Source organism: Anopheles gambiae, chromosome 3 (genome assembly GCF_943734735.2).
Source record: "Anopheles gambiae chromosome 3, idAnoGambNW_F1_1, whole genome shotgun sequence".
In the NCBI taxonomy this organism is placed as follows: domain Eukaryota; kingdom Metazoa; phylum Arthropoda; class Insecta; order Diptera; family Culicidae; genus Anopheles; species Anopheles gambiae.
In genome coordinates, this window is record NC_064602.1 from 12,557,501 (window position 1) to 12,578,699 (window position 21,199).

The window sequence follows — 21,199 nt, forward strand, 5'->3', positions numbered from 1 at the left end:
TCATCTGGTCTTGTCCGAACTGTTATTTGAGGTTTGATTTTCTTCTCACCAGCTACCCCCAAGTTGTTGCAAGTGTGCCTGGCTGTTTTACGGCAAATAAGTGTGTCTGTTTGTGCTTTCTCATTTATCTTGAGAGTTTTTTGTCCGTTAAAGAGTGTGTTTTTATAATGAAAAAGTCTATTGCCTGTGGGTTTTTGCATCCCCGCTTTCGGTTTCGTTCACGTACGCGTTCTCTGTCTGTCGAATGTGTTTGATTATTATTGTTGTGCTGATGATGAAGAGTTTAACTGTGTTTCGTGTCCGTGTTACTTGTTTCTATTTCGTTCACTCCGTTTTCTTTCTGCCGTTATGTGTGCTACCTATTTACCAAACTATTACTTTCTATTCTTTCATATCGAGCTACCACACACACCATGTTTTCCGTACGCATGTTGGCAAGTGTCCTGTGAATGTTATGGTTAACCGGTTCGTAATGAGGGTGCTGTTAAGGATTAAATTCTTGTGTTATACACTGACTGCATGCTCGAAATCGACTCTGTTCCTAACTGCTCGAACCAATCCAACTGCTCGCTCGTTCGTTTGTTCGTTCGTTCGTTCGCTCGCGCTCGCGCTCTGTGCTCGTCCTAGTGGCGCTCTGCCGCATCGTTCGGAATGTGCATATCGCTCGCTTGCTCTGCTGATGTTTTTTTTTCCTTTCGTTTTGTTTAACTTCTTCTTCATTCTTATATTCTATGGTATTGTTTTAACGTTTTCTTTCATTTAAAATATGTTTCGTTTTCTTATCTACTTCTTCTACATCACTTTCATGTTTTGATTGTATTTCTTGCTTTACGTCGCATGAGTAATGCTTCCTGTCAGGATTTTATCTGCATGTTAGTAACTTTAGAAAGACGCACCTTAGACTCACACTTTTGGAAGCACCTTGTATCTGCACCTCGTTTCCATGTTAGCCCACGAGTGTGTTCGCATCCTTCACATCTTCTCACCTGGCGCACCTGCTTGATTTGTACACCACCACCGATCCCCCTCCGCGAGATTGGATCACTTTCACCGGACATCCGTGTAGACAGCAGGGGAGACAGCGTGTGACTACGGCGTCGATCAGTGGCAGCTTAGGGCTCCCCCAAAAAAACAATCGATCAGTAGGTAGCGAGACCCAACGCACGGACACAGCCGGACTGCGATAGGAAACCAGGACCAGGACCAGGCCAACCGGGAGAAGCGCCTTCACTATGCAGCCCGCTTCGTCATCGACTCTCACGCACGCTCTATCTCTCTCTATCTGTTCTCTATCCTGCACATCCCACCCCCCTCTCCAAATCACGCCCGGTTCCAGTCCCGATGACGCCGATCATCGCGTTCGAGCGGCTGTTCTTTGCCGTGTTCGGCCAGACGTCACCGGACGACATCAACTCGCAGCGCTCGTCCCGTCCCGAGTGGACGGAGAATTTGTTCAAGATAGTATTTGGCATTTATATGTTAGTCTCCGTAGTAGTGCTCATTAATCTTCTTATCGCTATGATGTCGGATACCTATCAACGCATCCAGGTTAGTTCGTACCGCGTGCTAAAGTGCTGTCTCTTTCTCTTCTCTTTTTTCTTTTCTCTTTCTCTTTCTCTCTCTCTCTTTTTCTCTCTCTCTCTCTCTCTCTCTCCCGATTTATTCTAACACGATGAAACATGTCGCATGTCGCGTACACTGACACAACACTTACACGACGACACATTTGCATTGGCGTGTACCGTGTGTGTGTGGGAAAAATTCGTTTCAATTTGTGGCGTCCCAATCTAAACACAAACAACAACACTACACACACACCGATGACACTGTTTACGACATCTTTACTTTAAAAAAAATATGAACCAACAGTGCGCATGAATCCCATACTGTCATTTGAGCTGCTCTTTTTCGCTGTATTTGGTCAAACTACCACCGATCAAACACAAATTGATAAAATGACACCGAATACGACCCGAACGCAACCCTATTGGACTGAGTACTTGTTTAAAATTGTATTTGGCATTTACATGTTGGTATCAGTTGTTGTACTTATCAATCTGCTCATTGCTATGATGTCTGATACGTATCAGAGAATTCAGGTATCATTGTCAATTAAATGTTCAAAGTTATGGTCCTTCCTCCCTTGTCCTGTTTCCCCTCTTTCTTTGATTAGTATTCGTTTGTGTATTTTGGTTTTCTTAAAGCACACCCTATTGATCGATTTTTTGACCCACTGGTTACTCCTGAATCCCTTTTTCCACATTCTCCCCCTAGTTTACACCACTACACCAACACCATCACTTCCGGTTTTGAACATTTCCGTTTGTAGTTTATTCTGGTAAGGGCGCACACGCTCTCGCGCTGGCGAGGCTTCGGATGGAAAGGGATGCCATCTCCTGACGATGATGCAAAAAAACCGATGATCCCAACCACCTGCGGCTCTCTGTCAAGCAAAGGGGGCACACTGGTGAGACGGAAGTGCGCAGCGGATCGTTGCTACCTCTTCCTACTCGCCGGTAGTATCCCCGGAGGGTGTGCGTGAATATTGACCAAATAAAATGTTTGTTTTGATTTTGTGTGCAAGCTAATTTCCTATTTCTGCCGTTTTCGCCGTTGTCACACGACCGATATCAAGCTTTGCGCGATATTTTTGTTGTTGTGTTTGCTCCTTTCATTGCTGTTGGGACAGTGTGCTAAGCCTTCACTACCTTTAGCCATCTTCTACACATATGTTCTAAACACAGAAAGATACATATTTATTTGAACGATTACCACAACGCCCAATGAGTACTTATCCTCTTATTAATTTACCAATTTCCGTTTAAAGTGATCTGTATGATTTGTAATCTTCCCCATTTTATCAGTTGTTTTTAGTACAACGTTTTCTCCGCGTGTGTTCACAGCACGAAAGTGCTGTTTGACCCAAAGAATACCAAGCTCTTTTGTTTTGAAAGCACTTTTGTCTCAATAAACCACACTAATATAAACTGTTTTCTTATCCTTTTTGTCAAAACAACCTCACACATGTGTGCAGGCACAATCGGACATTGAGTGGAAGTACGGTCTGTCCAAACTGATCCGCAACATGCATCGAACGTCGACGGCACCGTCGCCCATGAATCTCGTCACCACCTGGTTCGTGTGGATCGTGGAGAAAGTGCGGGTAAGTACGGCCAGTTCGAGGGCTCTGTGGACCCCACCGTGTACCAGGGTACCAGCTCATTGTAATTTCCCAGATCATTTGAGTTACACGATCATTTTTTATCGTCGTTTGAGCGAGAGTTAAGATCGGTGGTAGGTACGAAAGCAAGGGGAGCTTAGTTTGGGAAGCTTGTAAATGATTTCTTGAAGTGGTTTCAAATTCAATTTCAAGAAAGAAAGGCTTGTAAATTATTGTAAAATATTCAAAAACACATACAAAACATAGTATAACTTTGCTTCTGCGTCATTTTATCATATGTACACTCAATTTCCAAAAGAATATTTATTGGATTGATAAAGAAAAAACATTTTTTTTAATTTTTTTTAATTCATTTCACTTCCCAAGGATGTTTTTCTTAAAATGTGGTCGAACAGAGAGTATCAAAATTGGTGATGTTTTATTTTCACATTTTATTCAAATTGTGTATCTTTCTCTTTGAATATATTCATTCCACTTTATGATATTTCATTCTCAATGATGTTGGATTGGATGTTGTAAAGAGATTAATACTTAGTAGTAGAGATTTAATAATGAATTACAGGGTTTTCTAGGGGTTCTCATAGTTGTGGGACACTTCCTTGAATCTATCGTATAGGAAGTGAACTTCATATGATGAAAATTGGACTCTATTGCACCCTTTTAGGACAGGTGCATTAGAAATTCCTATTGGATTTGTCCAACAAGGATGCTATAGAGTACAATTACCATTACATTAAGTTAATTTCCCGGAAGAAGGAGTCAATAAAGTGACCCACAGCTATGAGAACTCCTGGAAAACCCTGTATTAAAAGTGTTGCAACAGTAACCGTGAAGATACTTGACAGTCAATCGGATTTTAAGACAATAAAAATAAAGCAACACAACACATTGGAAATTTCAACTTGATTCCAATTAAACCTATCCAGTAAAGGTGTCATAGGATTCAAATCCCATCACACGAAATTCACTAAATAAACAGCTGGAAATGCTCTAAAAATTGTGGTATCAAGATGCAATAATATGTACCAAATAGTAATCACCCTAAATGACTCTTAATCGACCAAGTTTTGAACTCGCTATCACCGCCATAATGCTTTGCATTTACCAAGAACAACAACAAAACAAAAAAGTGATCAACAGTGGAAGCTCATCATTGCTTCAGCGTTCAATTTACGAACTCTTCTCAAGCAAGATCAGTCTTCCATCTCGTGTTGATCACCTTTTTCCCACAATCACCCTTACAATGCAGCACAACTGCAAACATCTTGCGGCAAAACGCGAGACACAATTTAATACAAACAAAAAAAAAATAGAACCAATCACACACGCTCAAACGATCACGCCATCAAACCCTTAACTTCTCTATCCTCAACAGGCACGTATAGTGAAGAAGAAACGACCGTCGCTGGTGCAGATGATGAATCTACACCGTGGGCAGCAGAGTCCACGCACCAAAGCCGGCGCCAAATGGTTGTCGAAAGTGAAGAAAGGTCAGGTGGCTCCTAAAGGTGTGCACAGTAGCGACAGCATGCGCTTGTCTGGTTTTCTTATCGTGTAGCGATTGTAACTGTAGCCCTTCATTGTTTTTCCATCGTTTCGTACTGCTGTTGAAGACAAAAAAGTTTAATTGAAAAGCTTTCAAAAGCATCGTTCGAAGTAAGCTGTCACTGGATGTTAGCTTCCCTCGAACGGTGTAAATCGTGGCTTGTTAGCATTCGATCCGCTTACCGAGCAGTGATGAAGGTTGCTGCTTCGTACAACTTTTGTTCCTTTTAATAGAAGTTTAATTTATAGAATTTTAAGGACCCTTTATACGACAGTACCGTGGCTGTAGTAAGTACTAGTGTGTAACGTGTGTTTCGGTATCTTGACGCATTTTACTGTCATTTAGTGATCCGTTGTGAACCATTAGAAACTATGTTTCGACCTCGTAAATTTGTGTAGAGTCTACCTTACCTATAAAAGATCATTCGGTTCTGACTAGAAATGACAGTAGCAATTGGAAATTAAACTAGTCCCGTACTACATTCCAACATCCCGTAGACTTTGAAGTGTTGACTTTGAGTAATGGTTGGAGTTGAGTTGAGTTTGACAAAGTTGACAGCACCGAACGATACACAAATGGCCCTATTGTGGCGTGATCGATTGTGATCTCCTCAAGATCCAGCGATCACAGCAGGCCACCGTCTCCCACTACCACACCCGGCTGCGCTGACTTACACTGTTTCCATGTTGTTTCTTCTTCTCCACGTTTATTCATCTACTAACGGCGATGCGTACCGACGCGGCTTTCCAGACTCGACAGCGCTTTCCGTTATGCATCTGTCTCCTCTTGGCTCGCAAGTCAGTTTCACCACTGTCAATACGACCCGAATCGAGAACGTTGCCGACTGGGAAGCGATCTCGAAGAAGTACCGCGCACTGGTCGGCCACGACTCGGAGGACGGCGGCTCGATGAAGGACTCCGAGGGCGATAACCACTCAACCAACAATGGGCCCGGCGGTGGCGGCGGCGGCAACGATCAGATGGGTAACAATGTGAACGCCAACAAGGTGTAAAATGGACGCTGCCGCCCAAGCGGCACTGCTACAGAAACTGCCAACTCCGGACTGCGACCGGGGTGTGGAGACACACCGGTGTAGAACGACCACAACACGACAAAATCGAATGTCACTCGTGCTGCCAGCGGAAAGAGGCGCCTACGCCTAGTAGAGGAAGGCGCAGTTAGATCGAGTAGATTGTAGGCAGATTACATGCAGGGTGGAGGCAAGGCGTTCAAATTTTGCTGTAGATAGATAGCAAAAGTGTACCATTTGGACACGTTTTGTCCGTGACGGAAAAAGGCTGGAGATTGTATATATAGGGCAGAGAGTTCATTTTTTTTTTGTATTATCACCAACGTGTATAATAAGCTCCTGTAAAGTATCGTTTCTGTACCATATTCTCGTTCAGTTTGCTGTGTGTTCTATAGCTATACACTGTGTTGTTCGATAAGAGAAAACTTTGCTAGATAAAGTAGATTATGCGGTAAAACTACTACGAACTTGCGCTCACAGACATGCGAGTGAGTGGAGGATGAAGGTTGCTTCTGGATGGGAGTCTGTCCCCTTCCGTTGGGTTGTGTTTATTCGATGTAGATAATTATTATCATGGTAAAACGAATGAATTTTTAACTGTCCAGTTTCGTGATGAGATAAAGGGTAAGGTTTGTTTTTGTAAAAAAAAAATCTCAAACGACCGAAAAGGTGCACGGTCCTACCTGGTCGAATGTTGTAAGCGGATTATTATTTGAAAAAAGATGGAAAATATATTTTCTAAAATTGTACCAACGGTGTGGTTGATGTGTGGAATATTTTGAGAACAGTACTCTATCTTGCAGAATGTAGGCAACGATTGAAATGGTTAATGTGAAATAAACGTTATCCCAGGTACTTAACATCTTTAACCTAATTAAGCTTATTAAACTTAATTAATTAGGAAACCGAATCTGCTTTTTTCATGCGATGTGAAGTAAAAATTACAGCCTTGCATGGTTTTAGCACAACTCCTTAGAACAAAACATCGACGAACTCGAAATTAGTTTCAAATGATGACACCTAGGTGGCGCTACTATCGGATGATTCTAGGGACAGGGGTTGTAATTCACAATAAAATTTGGATAATGTATATCGTCATTTAAAAATCATTACTGAAATTAAAATTGTGTTTTTTTTTTGTTTAACACATTGACAGCTGACGGGATTTGTTTTCGATCAGGCCTTGTCAGCCACATAGAGGCTGACACATTTCAAATTGAAACAGACAAGTTGCGCGACATAAATTTCTAAATAAATTTTCTCCACCTAATGCTAATAAAATGGGATTGGTAAGGACGGACACATCAAGGAGAATGGTAAAAACATCTAGACATATACGTACATACGACATTCTAATAATCAATTTAAGTTACGTTCGAACCACGTGCTGCTACCATTAAATCACTCGCCGTAACGATTGAATCGCTCGTCGCTAGTTTGGTACACCTTGTCATCGGATGGTGTGTCACTACCATAAAATCGTTCGCCACTACCATGCCTGAAGCGTGTCGTATAAGTGCCTCTTTTCATTTTTTATTGTACACAGCAATAAGTGGTTTAAGTCGTGGTTAGATATAGAGTTTCGTAAGCTGCCTCAACAGGATCGTCCAAGTAGTAGCACAATGTATGGTTGCTGTTTTACCGGTGTTTTGATCCTTGCAGATTTCAATACTTTCTACAGATGCTTGAAGGTCCATAATCTTCCGTTGCTTTTATTGAAGGTAATTTGCAGAAGCAAAATAAATAGATAAATATTGTACAGTTTGCATGGGCTCAGGAAAGCTTACTCGCCGGGCTTGAGGTCATTTCTGGGTGACAGAATTGGTTTGGGCACAGCTGATGTCCGATACCTGGAATATCGTGAGGTTGAAAACACTTACATCTATATTTGTTTAGTTATGAGTTTGAGGGTCTCCGGACGAACTGGTAAATGTGCGAGAGCGATGAGGTTCGATACTTGCGAAATGTTTTCGACCGCGGCCTTAAAGTCGATATATGCAGCATCAACTTCGATGCCACGGTCAATGTTGTCGTAACAGTAACCAACAAATTCGACAAGATTAGTTGTGGAAAACCTCTTTGGTAAAAAACCGTGCTGACTCGGGCGCAAATAGTTGTGTATCGCAGTGAGTAGCGGTTTGTACAGAAGATTCCTCGCGCTAATGAAGCATTAAATATTTTCGATAAGATGGGTCATGTAGCATTATGACAGCGGCTTGTTCGAATACTATTGATTTAAAACATTGATGTCACGGACTGTATTTGAACGTTGCCCTTGAGTTTTAGAAATATAAGTTATTCAGTTCATTAAAATTGATATCATCTAATGAAACAACCAGCGATGGAGCTTAAACTGGACATCATCTGTCGACGGATCACGCATGGGAAGCCGAATGAACTTCGGAAGCTTTATGCAATGGACCGTACCACGTGATGTCTTAAGAATAATATTATCCACACGAGGTATTTTTAGGTGTTATTTTTGACTCAGAATTGTCGTCAGATTAAGTTTCATGCTGGTGAAGACGCCACTATGACGTCAAACGGTTTTCACGTCAAAACCTGTTCCAGCACATCGGATTCTGGCGATGTATTTAAATCAGTGGCCGGCAAATGTTCAGCTCGTGAGCTAAATCTGTTGGGCCTGCGAATTAAATTGATCGCACATGCGAGATAAATTTATAGGGATATAAATTAATCCAAACGTACATTGTAGGGGATAAGTTTTGAGCCTCAATAGTACAGAAACTTATTACATAACACTAATGGATAACATGGGATTGGCAAAAGTGCTTTAGCCACCCAATAATGCAGCCCGATAGTTTTTGAAACAACTGAAATATATTTACACATTTCTGACAATTCAACAGAATATTTGATACTATACCATTTCAGCACGGCCCTACTTCAATTGCGATGTTTTTTTAAAATGTGGCTCAAAGTCACAATTGAGCACTCTACGAAGTTTTACGATTTATTTAAACTAACAAAAATTCAATTCGTCCCTTTGATTCAAAATTTTGCTGACCCCTGGATCCGATCATCGCGCGATCCATCAAATTTAACGAACTCTTCTGCAGGTGCGTATTTGAGCAAAAGGCCCGCCTGTAACACAAGCGTGACTCCGTAGGTCGCTAACTAAACGATGCTCTTCAGGATTATCTCAACCATCAACGATCTTCATTAGGGATGAATTGTTTTTCATAATATATCTGTATCATGAAATGACCAACTCTGGTCTCTGATATTCGTCGAATGTGTTTGTGGTGTCTTACTGGAATGAATGTGTTCACACCATTACATCAGAATCAGTGTTTAACTGACCATCGAACACATCACACGCATTAACACAAGCGGCTTCGTTGAACTCAGCTACAAGAATGAATAGAAACGCTTTCGTTTGCATTATTCTTTCTTTGCCATTGTTAGTGAAGCTGTCCAGTGCACAGAGTAAGAAGTTTGTATGCAGCTACTCTCCAACAAAAGCTACCCAGATCGGTTACCAACCTGATTACATTCCGTTGGAGATTTGTCCGTATGTGATCTTCAAAGCGTTCAGCTTCCCAACCATCGTTGGGCGGCAGATGCTGTTCAATGTAAGTTTTCTTTGTTGGGTAGCCTATCCATTTTTTGTGTGTTTCTTATTTATATATATTTTTCTCAACTACAGGATAACGATAAGATAGCATTTAGCAGTGTGGTTTCAAGTGTAAGAAAACGTTCCAATACAGCTCGCGTCGTGGCATCCATTGATGGATCCGCTCGAGACTATACCAGAGCATCCAGCGCGACCGTGCGCAGAAAAGCATTCGCACAAGCCGCGGTCACGTTGCTGCTCGAACTGGATGCAGATGGGATTGAGCTGAACTGGAAGGAACCAGGCAGTACTCATGCAGGACGTGGTAGTTCAAATGATCGCATCACGATGGTGCAACTTCTGCAAGATCTTCAACAGGCGGTGAAGGCAGCGAGCAAAAGCAGAAATCGTAACCGAGAGCTATGGTTCCGAGGATCGCTGCACTCGAACGTGATGGAAGAAGCGTACAACATGTTCGATTTGTGTGAGCTGGTCGATCATGTCACACTGGATCCCAGCACGACCGATTCGCTGGAAAATTCACACGCTCCGTTGTATGATAGACCAAGTATGTTAAAGACAGGAAATGGCTATGTAAGTAAACGGTTCATTCGTCATGGTGTAATAGCAAAGTACTAATCTGCATCCTATATAGAACACAACGACACAGTACTGGATTGACGAGGGATGCACGGCAAAGAAGCTGCTGCTTGGAATCGGTTTACACGGCATCAGCAGAGTCTACTCCCCCAGTTTAGTACGGTATGTTCGCGGCAGAATCAATTTATTAGACCATGTTGGTACCCATCTAGAGCAACGTGAGGTGAGACTCATGCTTATCAATTCTTTTCCATTTGGAGTGCTCATTCATAAGCCTGTAATCATTGTAGCTCTGCAAAACGATACGGGCAGCAGGATGGACCTATGGATGGGATGAGTATGGTGCCATGCCATACGTGACCAGAGCGCTACCGGATGCAAAAGCAGAGCGCATCAGCTACGAAGATTTGAACTCGTTGCGACTCAAGATGGATATGGTGGAGCAGAAGCGATTCGGTGGCATTTACATCGATTATGTGCACTCGGACGACATCTATGGTAGCTGTGGCCAACCGTACTCCCTGACGGCGTATCTGTCGAGTCGGATTCGCTCCATTCCGTCTGAAATTGGGTTTGCCATCGAGTGGAACTGATAAGTACCAACTTTTTGAGTCAAACGGAAAAATGTGAAATGGTTGAAGACTGAATATGAGGAGCTTTTGAACATTATAGTTCTTGACCGTTCCGAAATGGCCAACGCCGCCAGATTGAGTTTTATGCTCGCGAAGACGGTACAATGACGTCAAACGATTTCTGCAACAAAACCTGTTCCAGTACCTCAGACACCCACAGTTGCGATTTTAGAAACGCGCGAAACCAAATGAATAGCTCGATCAGGTTTAACGAACTCATGTGTCGGTGTGAGTTTGACCAAAAGCCACAAGGCTCGTGTGGTTGTGTGGGCCATTAAGACAAAGCAAAATATGATTATCAGGTTTTCAACACCACTATCGATTTTCATTCACACTGAAACGTGTTTGCTTCCTGGTAATATATTTCATAACACGTTTTATCAAATTATCAATTCAAAGTCGATTTCTGGTATTCTTGGCATGTGTTTGTCGTATTTTGCCGGAATGAATATAATCTGAATCAGTGTTAAACTGTCTGTCGAACATATCACACGCGTTAACAAGAGTGACTTCGTTTCAAGAATGATTAGGTACAGATACTTTTATATTGTTCTTGCTTTGCCATTGTTAGTGAAACTGTCCAGTGCACAGAGTAAGAAGTTTGTCTGTAGCTACTCCCCGTCTAAAGCTGATTCGATCAACTACCAGCCCGATAACATTCCGTTGCAAGTTTGTCCGTATGTGATCGTCAAAGCGTTTAGTTTCCCAAGCGTCGTTGGTCGACAGTTGTTGTTCAGTGTAAGCATCCTTTACTGAGTGTTTTATCCGTTTGTTGTGTGTTCCTTATATGGAGTTTTTCCCCCACCACAGGACAACGAAAAGATAGCGTTTAGCCGTGTAGTTTCCAGTGTTCGAAAACGTTCGAAAACAGCTCGCGTCGTAGCGTCCATCGATGGATCCGCTCGAGACTTTACCATTACGTCGAACGCGATCGTACGTAGGCAAGCATTCGTACAAGCAGCTGTAGCGATGCTACTTGAGCTGGATGCAGATGGGATTGAGTTGAACTGGAAAGCATCTAGAAACAGTGGAAATGATCGTATCACAATGGTGCAACTTCTGCAAGATCTTCGTCAAGCGGTGAAGGCAGTAAATAAAAGCATCAGCCGTAATCTAGAGCTGTGGTTCCGAGGATCGCTGCATCCGAAGGTGTTGGAAGTAGCGTATAATATGTTCGATGTGTGTCAGCTGGTCGATCATGTTACGCTAGATCCCAGCACGGCTGAATCGCTGGAAAATGCGCATGCACCGTTGTATGGGACACCAATTGTACTCCCATTTAGTTTACCTTTGTTAGGAAACATAATCGATCTAGCGAATGGTTTCGTAAGTCAATATTATAATCATCAATTGTAAAATGTGTTTGATCACTGATTTGTGTATGATGCTACTCTTTGTAGAACACTACCACTCAGCGCTGGATTGACGAGGGATGCGCTCCTAAGAAGCTGCTCCTTGGAATTGGTTTGCATGGCATCGGGAGAGTTTACTCACCGGGTCTAGCGCCATTTGTCGGCAACAAAGTGCATTTGTTGAACCCTGAAGGTACATATCTGGAGCAGCGTGAGGTGAGGATCACTTAAATTTCACTTTAATTTCTTTAATTGTTTTGAGTAATTAAAAATGTGAATATTTTGAAATCTTACAGCTCTGTAAAAAGATAAGAGAAGATGATTGGAACTATGCCTGGGATGAGTATGGTGCCATGCCATACGTGACCAAAGCGCTGCAGAACGGACTAGTGGAACGGATTAGCTATGAAGACTTGGACTCGCTGCGACTCAAGATGGATATGGTGGAGCAGAAGCGGTTCGGTGGCATTTACATCGATTACGTACACTCGGACGATATCTACGGACGTTGTGGACAACCATACCTTTTAATTGCTTACTTATCAAGTCGGGTACGTTCGATACCATCTGATATAGGGTTTGCTATCGAGTGGAACGAGTAGTGTGGCAGAATCTGATATGTAAAGCTTACTCTAACAATGTTTGCCTGCTTAAGCTTATGAGTTTTTTTTTTTGGTGAAATGTATCCAAATTTGTATCTTATCTTATGAAATCTTATATTAGCTTGATTTCAAAACCTTTTTGAATCTCCTTGTTAACACTATTAAAGACACAAACTCTGTGGTGTGGGGTGAGTGATCGTCAAGCGACACATTTCCTATGGCGTCACAATCACAAGGAGAAAAAAAATCTCTTCTTCTGATTACGATCAGTATCAGAACGACATAAAAGTTCTCTAACCTACATGAATGAATGAGCATGAATTCGATCCGATGCGTGCGGCTTTGGCTCGAGAGAAGCTTTTAGATAGATGAAGTGTAGTAACAGAGTGATCGATTAAAGTGCATTGCGAGTCTCTCTTTGAGTAATACAGCGTACACGTCGCTGTAGAATAAGCTCTCTCTGTCGTCTCTGATGTTGTCAGTATGATGTCACAGTCCTATGTGTTTAACACTTCTGGATTACGTCGAACTGTCCAACAGCATCAAAACCAGTTTCACTGCGACACACCGCTGAGAAGGGTGGTTGCGTATCGTTCTACACGCGAAACCAAATAAACAAATCAATCTCCAAACGAAGTTCTGTACAGGTGGGTGTGTGTTTGAGCAAATGTATATTGTAATTTGTTTGCGAGGGTAAATCAGAGTCACTGTGAGATGTATAAAGTTAAGAATGGATTGAATTGACATTGTAATTATGTGGAAGAAACTGAGAAAACATTAATGCTTGTAGTGCTGTGAGTGTATTAGAACGAAGTACATTCTTGAATGTTTAAAACAAAGTTATCAAATAAAACAAATAAAAAACTTTATTGGAATTTCACCTTGGCGACCTTGAACCTGAATCTTGACGATCAGCATTATCTTCAGCGACTCGTGTTCTATTGATGAGGTATCATTTTTATCACATTATTCATTCATGTTTTGGTTTCGCTTTTTGAGCAAACAATAACCGGTCTCGGGAGTTTGCCCACGGTGAAACAGGTTTTGATGTGGAATATTTTTTTGAGGTATTTCACCGGCTTTCATGCATATCATCACACCGGCGACAGTTGCTAAATAGATGTCGCACATGTCACACCTTTCGCAGAGAGCGTTATCATTTGCTTCTATTAGAAACATGTGGAAGAAGATCTTCTTGTGGAGTGCTCTAACGCTTACTGTGTGCGTGGAGCTGTCTACAGCACAGGGTAAGAAGATTGTCTGTAGCTACTCCCCGGCTAAAGCTGGGCCGATCGGTTATCCGCCGGAGTACATACCGCTGGAAGTTTGTCCGTATGTGATCTTCAAAGCGTTTAGCTTCCCAAGCACGGTCGGGCGGCAGATGCTGTTCAGTGTAAGCTAAAGCATAGCAAAGTGTTTTATTTGTTTGTTTTGTGTGGTTCACAATTCTCGTTTCTACCAACTACAGGACAACGACAAGATAGCCTTTAGCCGTGTGGTTTCCAGTGTACGAAAACGATCTAGCACAGTTCGCGTCGTGGCGTCCATTGATGGATACGCACGAGACTTTACCATAACATCCAGCGCGATCGTGCGTAGAAAAGCATTCGTACAAGCCGCGGTCACGTTGCTGCTTGAGCTGGATGCAGATGGGATTGAGTTGAACTGGGAAGCACCAGGCAATAGTAATGCGGGATATGGTAGTTCAAACGATCGCATCACTATGGTGCAACTGCTGCAAGATCTTCGTCAAGCGGTGAAGGCAGCCAGCAAAAGCAGAAATCGCAACCGAGAGCTGTGGTTCCGGGGATCGCTACATGGGAATGTGATCGAGGAAGCGTACAACATGCTCGATGTGTGTGAGCTGGTCGATCACATCACGCTGGATCCTAGCACGGTCGACTCGCTGGAAAACTCTCACGCACCGCTGTATGGAACACCGATAACAGTTCCACGCAATCCATTGTTTGATACTGATTTTCTACCATCTGTTATCGAACCAATGACAGGAATTGTGAGTTTACCCGTTGTTGAATGGCCGAGCTCTATGTGATCATTGATATTTGAATTATGTTTACTCCCTAGACCACTAACACGCAGCGCTGGATTGACGAGGGATGCGCTCCGAAGAAGCTGCTGCTTGGAATCGGTTTGCATGGCATTAGGAGAGACTACTCGCCGAGCGTATTCCCATTCGTTGGTGACAAAGTGAATTTGTTGCGACAGAAAGGTACATACCTGGAGCAACGTGAGGTGAGGATTACTTTAAACTTCTTGACTTATTATGTGTAATTCATAGTGATTTGATCCGTTGCAGCTCTGCAATACGATAAGGGAAGCAGGTTGGAGCTACGCATGGGACGGGTATGGTGGCATGCCATACGTAACTAGAACGTTTCAGAACGGACGTGGGGAGCGCATCAGCTACGAGAATCTAGACTCGTTGCGTCTTAAGATGGATATGGTGGAGCAGAAGCATCTCGGCGGCATTTACATCGATTATGTGCACTCGGACGACATCTATGGTCGTTGTGGCCAAGCATACTCCCTGATCGCGTATCTATCGAGTCGGACTCGTTCGATACCGTCTGACATTGGGTTTGCCATTGAGTGGATTTAGATGTTCGAACTACACTGAATATGATACGCAAGAGAAAAGTGATCGTGAACTGATATTCTGCTAGACTTTCCAGTAAAGCAGCAATACGAAAGAAGTAACCCCTAAATTCATGACGACCTTGAAATACGTTCTTCATGTCGAGATGTGTCGTCGCACTACGCTTGTCGGACGCCTTCTACTCGGCCTGATAACGTTACATTGATCGCACAACTGACCGATGCTGTCATGACGCTCTGTCTAGAATGGATGTGTGGATGTATTGTGCAAAAGCAAATAAATAAATCAACCGTTCAAACATTCATACCACATTCAACAGGTTCTGTTGCTTGGAATTTTTGGTGTAGGTTTTACGTGATGCATTAAAGTGTTGGTGGGTGTATTTTTTGTTCCCTTTTGTTGTTTGCTCTACCAGTTTTGGGATTTTGACGAGCTGCAACAGGTTGTGGTGTCTTATTTTCGAGCCTAGAAGCGCGAAGATCATCGCACCAGTAACAGTTTGGCATTGACAGTTGGATATTTCACACCTATCACTGAGAGAGGGTTCTTTAAATTCCATTTCAAATAAAGAAAATGAATATTTTCGTCTGGGTAACACTTACCCTATCAGTCTATGTGAGATGTTCCACAGCACAAGGAAAGAAGTTTGTCTGTAGCTTCTCCCCATCTAAAGCCGATTTGATTGGTTATCAACCAGAGAACATACCGTTGGAAGTGTGTCCAGATGTGATCTTCAAAGCGTTCAGCTTCCCAAGCATCGTAGGACGGCAAATACTGTTCAGTGTAAGCTTTCATCTTAGAGTTCTCTTTTTCGTTTGTTGGGTGTTTTTTACAAGTGATGTTTCTATCAAATACAGGACAATGACAAGATAGCCTTCAGTCGTGTGGTTTCCAGTGTACGAAAGCGTTCGAATACAGCACGTATTGTGGCGTCCATCGATGGAACTGCTCGTGATTTTGCCACTACATCTATCGCGATCGTACGCAGAAAAGCGTTTGTACAAGCCGCGGTCGCGTTGCTGCTTGAGCTAGATGCAGATGCAATCGAACTCAACTGGAAAGCATCTAGAAACAGTGGAAACGATCGTATCACAATGGTGCAACTCCTGCAAGATCTTCGTCATGCGGTAAATGCAGCGAGCAAAAGCAGAAATCGTAACCGAGAACTATGGTTCCGAGGATCGCTGCATCCGAGCCTCCTCGCCGATGCTTACAATATATTCGATGTGTGTGAACTGGTCGATCACGTCACACTGGATCCCAGCACTGCCGAATCATTGGAAAACTCTCATGCACCACTGTATGGAACACCACAAGAACTAGGAATGTATATTCCAAACATTGGAAATGTATATTATCCAAAGACTGGCTTTGTAAGTAAATTAGATAGAATGTAGAGAGCAATCGTAAATTAAATGATGGATCATAAATTTAAAAAAAAATGATACTTCTAGAATACAACCATACAGCGCTGGATTGATGAGGGATGTGCGCCCAAGAAGCTACTGCTTGGAATTGGTTTGTACGGCATAAGCAGGGTTTTCTCACCGGCATTGGCGCCGTATCTTTATAACAAAGTGAATTTGTTAGCACCAAACGGTACACACCTAGAGCATCGAGAGGTGAATATCGTTTAAAGAATCTTTTTCTACCCTGTCGAATTCATAATTTGTCTGACGTCATGACGTCATCGTTTGACGTCAACCCTTACAGCTATGTAAATATATAAGAGAAGCAGGTTGGAGCTATGCCTGGGATGGCTATGGTGGCATGCCATACGTGACACGAGCGCTGCAGAACGGACTAGTGGAACGGATTAGCTATGAAGACTTGGACTCGCTGCGTCTCAAGATGGATATGGTGGAGCAGAAGCGGTTCGGTGGCATTTACATCGATTTTGTGCACTCGGACGACATCTACGGAAGCTGTGGACAGGCATATACACTAACATCTTATCTATCAAGACGAGTGCGTACAATACCGTCCGACATTGGGTTTGCCATCGAGTGGAATTAGAAATTTGGATGAACAAATTGTGTGTTCATGCGATTATTCGAGGCGCAAGAAGAATTGTGTCTTCGCTAGTCACCACAAGAGGGCCTACTGTTATTCCTATTTGGTGCTTGACGGAAGCAATGGGTGTTAGTTGAAAATTGTGTGGACATCAGCTTGATTTGATTATAAATTGATCATTTGTTATCTTCAAGGCAGTTTTAAACTTTGTTTGTTTTGTTCTGAAAAATTATAAACATTTTACAGAAAGTTGTTTTGCCAAAAAGGTAAGTTGTTAAAACAAAGAAAGGGTAAATAACACTAATGGGATATCATTTTCTAGTACATATTTCCCTAAAATTGAATGAAAATTATCGGCATTCTGAATTATTTTTTAATCGAATATTTATGCAAAGATACTTCTATTGAAATTGTTAAATTTGTTATAGAACTTTATTTCGTTTCATTTTGTGTCATGATTTTGTGTAAACATGTTTTAAAATGCAAATCTTTCGTTACACCATTCATTCACTTTCTTGTGAAATCTGGTAGCATTTACGAATTTATTTATTCAACTATTTCAATATACAAGGATTCAAGTAATACAATATACACGCTGATTCAAACGCCTGATGAACCTGATTTTCTATGAGAAACGCAAAGTATTTGCAAAACAAAACCTACATCGGTTCGGACACTTTTGGATGAAATTTTGCTTGCCGTTTCGCTAAGGGATAAAAGTCCAAAATTTGTTGTTTTTTATGTGTAAAAATATTTAAAATATTTTATGTTTCGATAATATGCTTCCCAAATTGTAATTGAATAGCTACTTTAATGCTTAAAACATTGTTTCATTCTCTGTGTATCTGTTATGAGCTCAATGACTGTTCATAACAGAAAAAAAAATCTAATTTCCAACTCGTAATGCTAATGATATTTCCGTTCCTAATTACACATCCATCGAGTGTAATTGGTGTACTCGCAATAAAATATCAAATTAGCATAAAACGACACTCGTTTGAAAGACCTCATCAACCTTCCCAATCTAATTATAAAACCTCTTTGCCATTTTCGGTTCATTATTTTAAACGAAAAAAAAAACTTCAAAACTGACCACGACAAAGCAACGCTTTGCTGCAGTATGTTTCTTCCATCGCGCTGTGCTTAGAAAACACTACCGGCGATGATATGGAATGTGGTCATTTGGTGGGAAATTAGCAGCAATTAATGTAGCAGAAAATTAAAAATATATACAAAAACCAAAGGCAAAACGCGTTCGCATGCCAGGAAAACGGAGATGATTTGACCATTTCGGTTCGTTTGAATTGGTAGAATCTTATGGGGTTTCTTGTTTGTTTGTTTGTTTTTGTTTTACTTGCACTTTGGCCACCTTTTTTCGGCAGTTAATTACGCTTGAACGATAGAAAACGCGACTCCAGTTTCACTGACCCGTTGAAAATTGCACCATAATGTGTTGCGGGAATATTTACGATCGCAAAACGTTTGGCAGGGGTGGTGCATATGTACGTGGAATGATTGTCTGCACTTTTATCTCTCTCTCTCTCTCTCTCTCTGTTCCCTCTTCAAACGAAGGGCTTTTTTAATGATAAACGAATTTCTACTCTCTATACAAACAAAAAAACCCAGTTCAGTGACAAAACGGGCAATCAGCTCAATAAACATTTAATCCCACCCAATTTGCATACCCAAATAAGCAGCTCCTGGCTGCTCGGGCAAGCGCTCACTCGATGTGACAACCACAGCCAACAACACTGAGCAAGCAGCTTTGTTTTGCTCCTTTTGATTCGGCAATTATTCATCTAAAACTGAACTACATTGCGCGCGTTCGTCGTTACCCAAAAACCAACAGCACCCCACACAGCCTTACCGACCAGCTGACGCGGCGGTCTGGGCGGTGTTAAAAATCGTATTTACGAAATAACGAAATTTAATAAATTTTATTCAAATTTCATAATCCACAGTCGGCGAGCGCATCCCGGAAGAAGGGGCAGCACCAGAGCAGCAAATTGGTGTCACGCAGGGCTGGTGTACGTGGTGGCTGTGGTGAGCATAAATAAATGTCGCCCTTATGTGTATCATCGTGTATACACAAATAAATCCCGCCCCGACACCCAGGGCCAAAGGCTGGGTGGTGTATTTAGAAAATGGATTCACAACATGGCACCAGTTCTTTGGCTGGCTGGCTGGCTGGCTGGCTGGGGGTAACACATGCAAATATCCAGCGAGGGAAGATGCACGAGGGAAGGAACGGGGGTATGCAAATTTTCCCTCCGTTCCGATGCCTCTAATTTGCCTAAACAAACATTGATTGAAATGTCAGCTTCTTCTCTCCCCCTGGCGAGTTGCCCCTTTGTTGCCACGCTGCTATGGTAGCGTCATACCGATTATCATTGCCAGTGGTGGTGGATGTACGATTGGCTTGGCCTACTGTTGAGCATGGGCTACATTGTAGCTTCTAAACGGTTGTGCAAAGCTTGAGGAAAAAGAAAAGAACGGAAGAGCGAGAGAGAGAGACAATGATAGGAAGAGCAGGAGTAATGAGTTATTACAAGGGATATTTATTTATGTATGCAAATTAATCAAAACATAAATTGACTTTTCTGTACCGCATGCTCGTCGAAGTGCTCGTGGATGTGGATTTTGGACCCTTTTTTTTGTCGTCAAACACATGTCGACGGGGACACATTGTGCTGGTGCTGGTTGATGAAATGGTTAAAGCTTTAGCGAGGAAGGAAGGCAAAAAAAACTGGAGTAAAATGGCTATGACAGCTATAACTTGTGGGCCAGCACATGGGGAAAGGGGTGTTGTCACGTACGTATCAATCATAAATAATCTACCAAATTAGTGACTTCTTTGGGTACGGTCATGGTACGGTAGTATGGAATCTAATTGATGGTATATTTAAAAAGATACCCTTTCCCGATCAACCAACATCTGTTTACTGTGTTGTGTGAAATCAAGAGCGTAAATTGTGGTTGTTGTTTTAAGAATTAGTGAGGTAATGGCTTGCATTTCAAGACTCGTTAAGAATCATTGGCAATCGCAGCTGTAAGAGCTGTAGTTGCTAACTTGCTTGAGTTTTTAAAAATCTATTTTTGTTTTTTTGTTCTAATTTTCTAATTTCTCATTTTAAACATAATTTAAAAACTTGTGCTATTTGTCTTCCTTTTTTTAAATTCATACTATATTTTGCTGATTGCTTTTCGTTTAGTTGGATTGACACGATATATTTAACAAACTTTAGAATCTCATCAGAGTTCATTGCATAGTAAAACACGTTCTTAACCGTAGTGAATGCTGTAAATGAGGGTTTTTTGTTTTTTTTTTTTAAATTTTTTTTATAGTTCAAAGTTTAAGCTTCAAGCTAAATTTTTAGAAGGCCTTAGACATTTTTAGGCCGGTCTCGTAGTACAGTCGTCAACTCGTACGACTTAACAACATGCCCGTCATGGGTTCAATCCCCAAACAGACCGTGCCGCCATACGTAGGATTGACTATCCTGCTATGGGGGGGAATCAATTAGTCACTGAAAGCCAAGCCCACAAGTGGGTACAGGCAGGCCTTGACCGACATCGGTTGTTGAGCCAGAGAAGAAGAAGAAGAAGACATTTTAATATAAATAAAAACAATCGCACATTAATATGAGTTTAATAATGAAATGAAGAGATATCAATAAAACGTTTCGAAATCAGCATTGTCCTAGTCCAGTGGATGGTAAAGATTGCGCTGATTTTTTGTTGAAAAAATAAAAAAAATCAAAGCTGCACTTAAAGAACCAAAGTGTTTCAAAATTCAGTACTTAGGAGAAGGTAGGTAAAGTCGGACAATTTAATGAAAATGGTAAAAATCTAGAGGTGTATAAATGAAATGACTATGAAAATGCGCATAAATTATCCTACAGTCATGTTTTATCAGAAAATGTGTTGAAACTTTTAAGTTTATATCGATTTTTATGGTTTTCCCTTGAAATAGAAACCTGATTTTTTTCGTCCATGAATTTAGGAATTGTAAGCACCGCCTATAATATATCATAGAATGTAAAATCTA

The 21,199-nt window shown here is 41.7% G+C and overlaps 4 protein-coding genes across 10 annotated transcripts in view; all 4 read left to right on the top strand.

Annotated features, from left to right (window-relative positions):
* Positions 1 to 6,507, top strand: part of LOC1275416 (serine/threonine-protein phosphatase 6 regulatory ankyrin repeat subunit A) — a 49,576-nt gene extending 43,069 nt beyond the window's left edge. For 3 of the 5 annotated variants that reach the window (XM_061657078.1, XM_061657080.1, XM_061657081.1), the window contains 4 exons: positions 1,870 to 2,099; positions 3,035 to 3,163; positions 4,557 to 4,689; positions 5,478 to 6,507. In XM_061657078.1, the coding sequence (XP_061513062.1) occupies positions 1,870 to 2,099; positions 3,035 to 3,163; positions 4,557 to 4,689; positions 5,478 to 5,740 (755 nt within the window). In that variant the 3' untranslated portion in view covers positions 5,741 to 6,507. Of the gene's footprint in view, positions 1 to 1,336; positions 1,549 to 1,869; positions 2,100 to 3,034; positions 3,164 to 4,556; positions 4,690 to 5,477 lie in introns of all 5 variants that reach the window. The other 2 variants (XM_061657082.1, XM_061657079.1) reach the window with 2 other exon arrangements.
* A 2,357-nt stretch (positions 6,508 to 8,864) lies between these two features.
* On the top strand, positions 8,865 to 15,442 carry LOC3291753 (probable chitinase 10). 3 transcript variants are annotated; one of them, XM_061659207.1, is made up of 5 exons: positions 8,947 to 9,315; positions 13,876 to 13,914; positions 13,990 to 14,535; positions 14,607 to 14,774; positions 14,839 to 15,442. In XM_061659207.1, the coding sequence occupies exons 1-5, from the start codon at positions 9,139 to 9,141 to the stop codon at positions 15,139 to 15,141; spliced, it is 1,233 nt and encodes a 410-aa protein (XP_061515191.1). In that variant the 5' UTR covers positions 8,947 to 9,138; the 3' UTR covers positions 15,142 to 15,442. The 3 variants fall into 3 exon arrangements, with proteins under 3 accessions (XP_061515192.1, XP_061515191.1, XP_061515190.1); XM_061659206.1 differs by lacking the exon at positions 8,947 to 9,315 and adding an exon at positions 13,375 to 13,470 and having other exon boundaries at positions 13,589 to 13,914; XM_061659208.1 differs by lacking the exons at positions 13,876 to 13,914; positions 13,990 to 14,535; positions 14,607 to 14,774; positions 14,839 to 15,442 and adding exons at positions 9,429 to 9,929; positions 9,991 to 10,158; positions 10,226 to 11,023 and having other exon boundaries at positions 8,865 to 9,354.
* On the top strand, positions 11,027 to 13,417 carry LOC3291752 (chitinase-like protein 3). Its single transcript, XM_061659209.1, has 4 exons — positions 11,027 to 11,305; positions 11,378 to 11,893; positions 11,968 to 12,135; positions 12,216 to 13,417. Exons 1-4 carry the CDS (start codon positions 11,090 to 11,092, stop codon positions 12,519 to 12,521), a joined length of 1,206 nt encoding a protein of 401 aa, XP_061515193.1. The 5' UTR covers positions 11,027 to 11,089; the 3' UTR covers positions 12,522 to 13,417.
* Positions 15,443 to 15,537: 95 nt separating the features above from the next.
* On the top strand, positions 15,538 to 17,339 carry LOC133393597 (endochitinase-like). The gene is made up of 4 exons (XM_061659210.1): positions 15,538 to 15,921; positions 15,996 to 16,511; positions 16,593 to 16,760; positions 16,852 to 17,339. Exons 1-4 carry the CDS (start codon positions 15,712 to 15,714, stop codon positions 17,152 to 17,154), a joined length of 1,197 nt encoding a protein of 398 aa, XP_061515194.1. The 5' UTR covers positions 15,538 to 15,711; the 3' UTR covers positions 17,155 to 17,339.
* The last annotated feature ends 3,860 nt before the right edge of the window (positions 17,340 to 21,199 follow it).

Bases quoted from the DNA above. Each gene is read 5' to 3' on its own strand.
- LOC3291752 (XM_061659209.1), top strand. From the start codon at position 11,090: ATGATTAGGTACAGATACTTTTATATTGTTCTTGCTTTGCCATTGTTA. The intron at 11,306-11,377 runs GTAAGCATCCTT...CCCCCACCACAG, and splicing joins GTCGACAGTTGTTGTTCAGT to GACAACGAAAAGATAGCGTT. The intron at 11,894-11,967 runs GTAAGTCAATAT...TACTCTTTGTAG, and splicing joins TCGATCTAGCGAATGGTTTC to AACACTACCACTCAGCGCTG.
- LOC3291753 (XM_061659206.1), top strand. From the start codon at position 13,642: ATGTCGCACATGTCACACCTTTCGCAGAGAGCGTTATCATTTGCTTCT. The intron at 13,915-13,989 runs GTAAGCTAAAGC...TACCAACTACAG, and splicing joins GGCGGCAGATGCTGTTCAGT to GACAACGACAAGATAGCCTT. The intron at 14,536-14,606 runs GTGAGTTTACCC...TTTACTCCCTAG, and splicing joins TCGAACCAATGACAGGAATT to ACCACTAACACGCAGCGCTG.
- LOC133393597 (XM_061659210.1), top strand. From the start codon at position 15,712: ATGAATATTTTCGTCTGGGTAACACTTACCCTATCAGTCTATGTGAGA. The intron at 15,922-15,995 runs GTAAGCTTTCAT...TATCAAATACAG, and splicing joins GACGGCAAATACTGTTCAGT to GACAATGACAAGATAGCCTT. The intron at 16,512-16,592 runs GTAAGTAAATTA...TGATACTTCTAG, and splicing joins ATTATCCAAAGACTGGCTTT to AATACAACCATACAGCGCTG.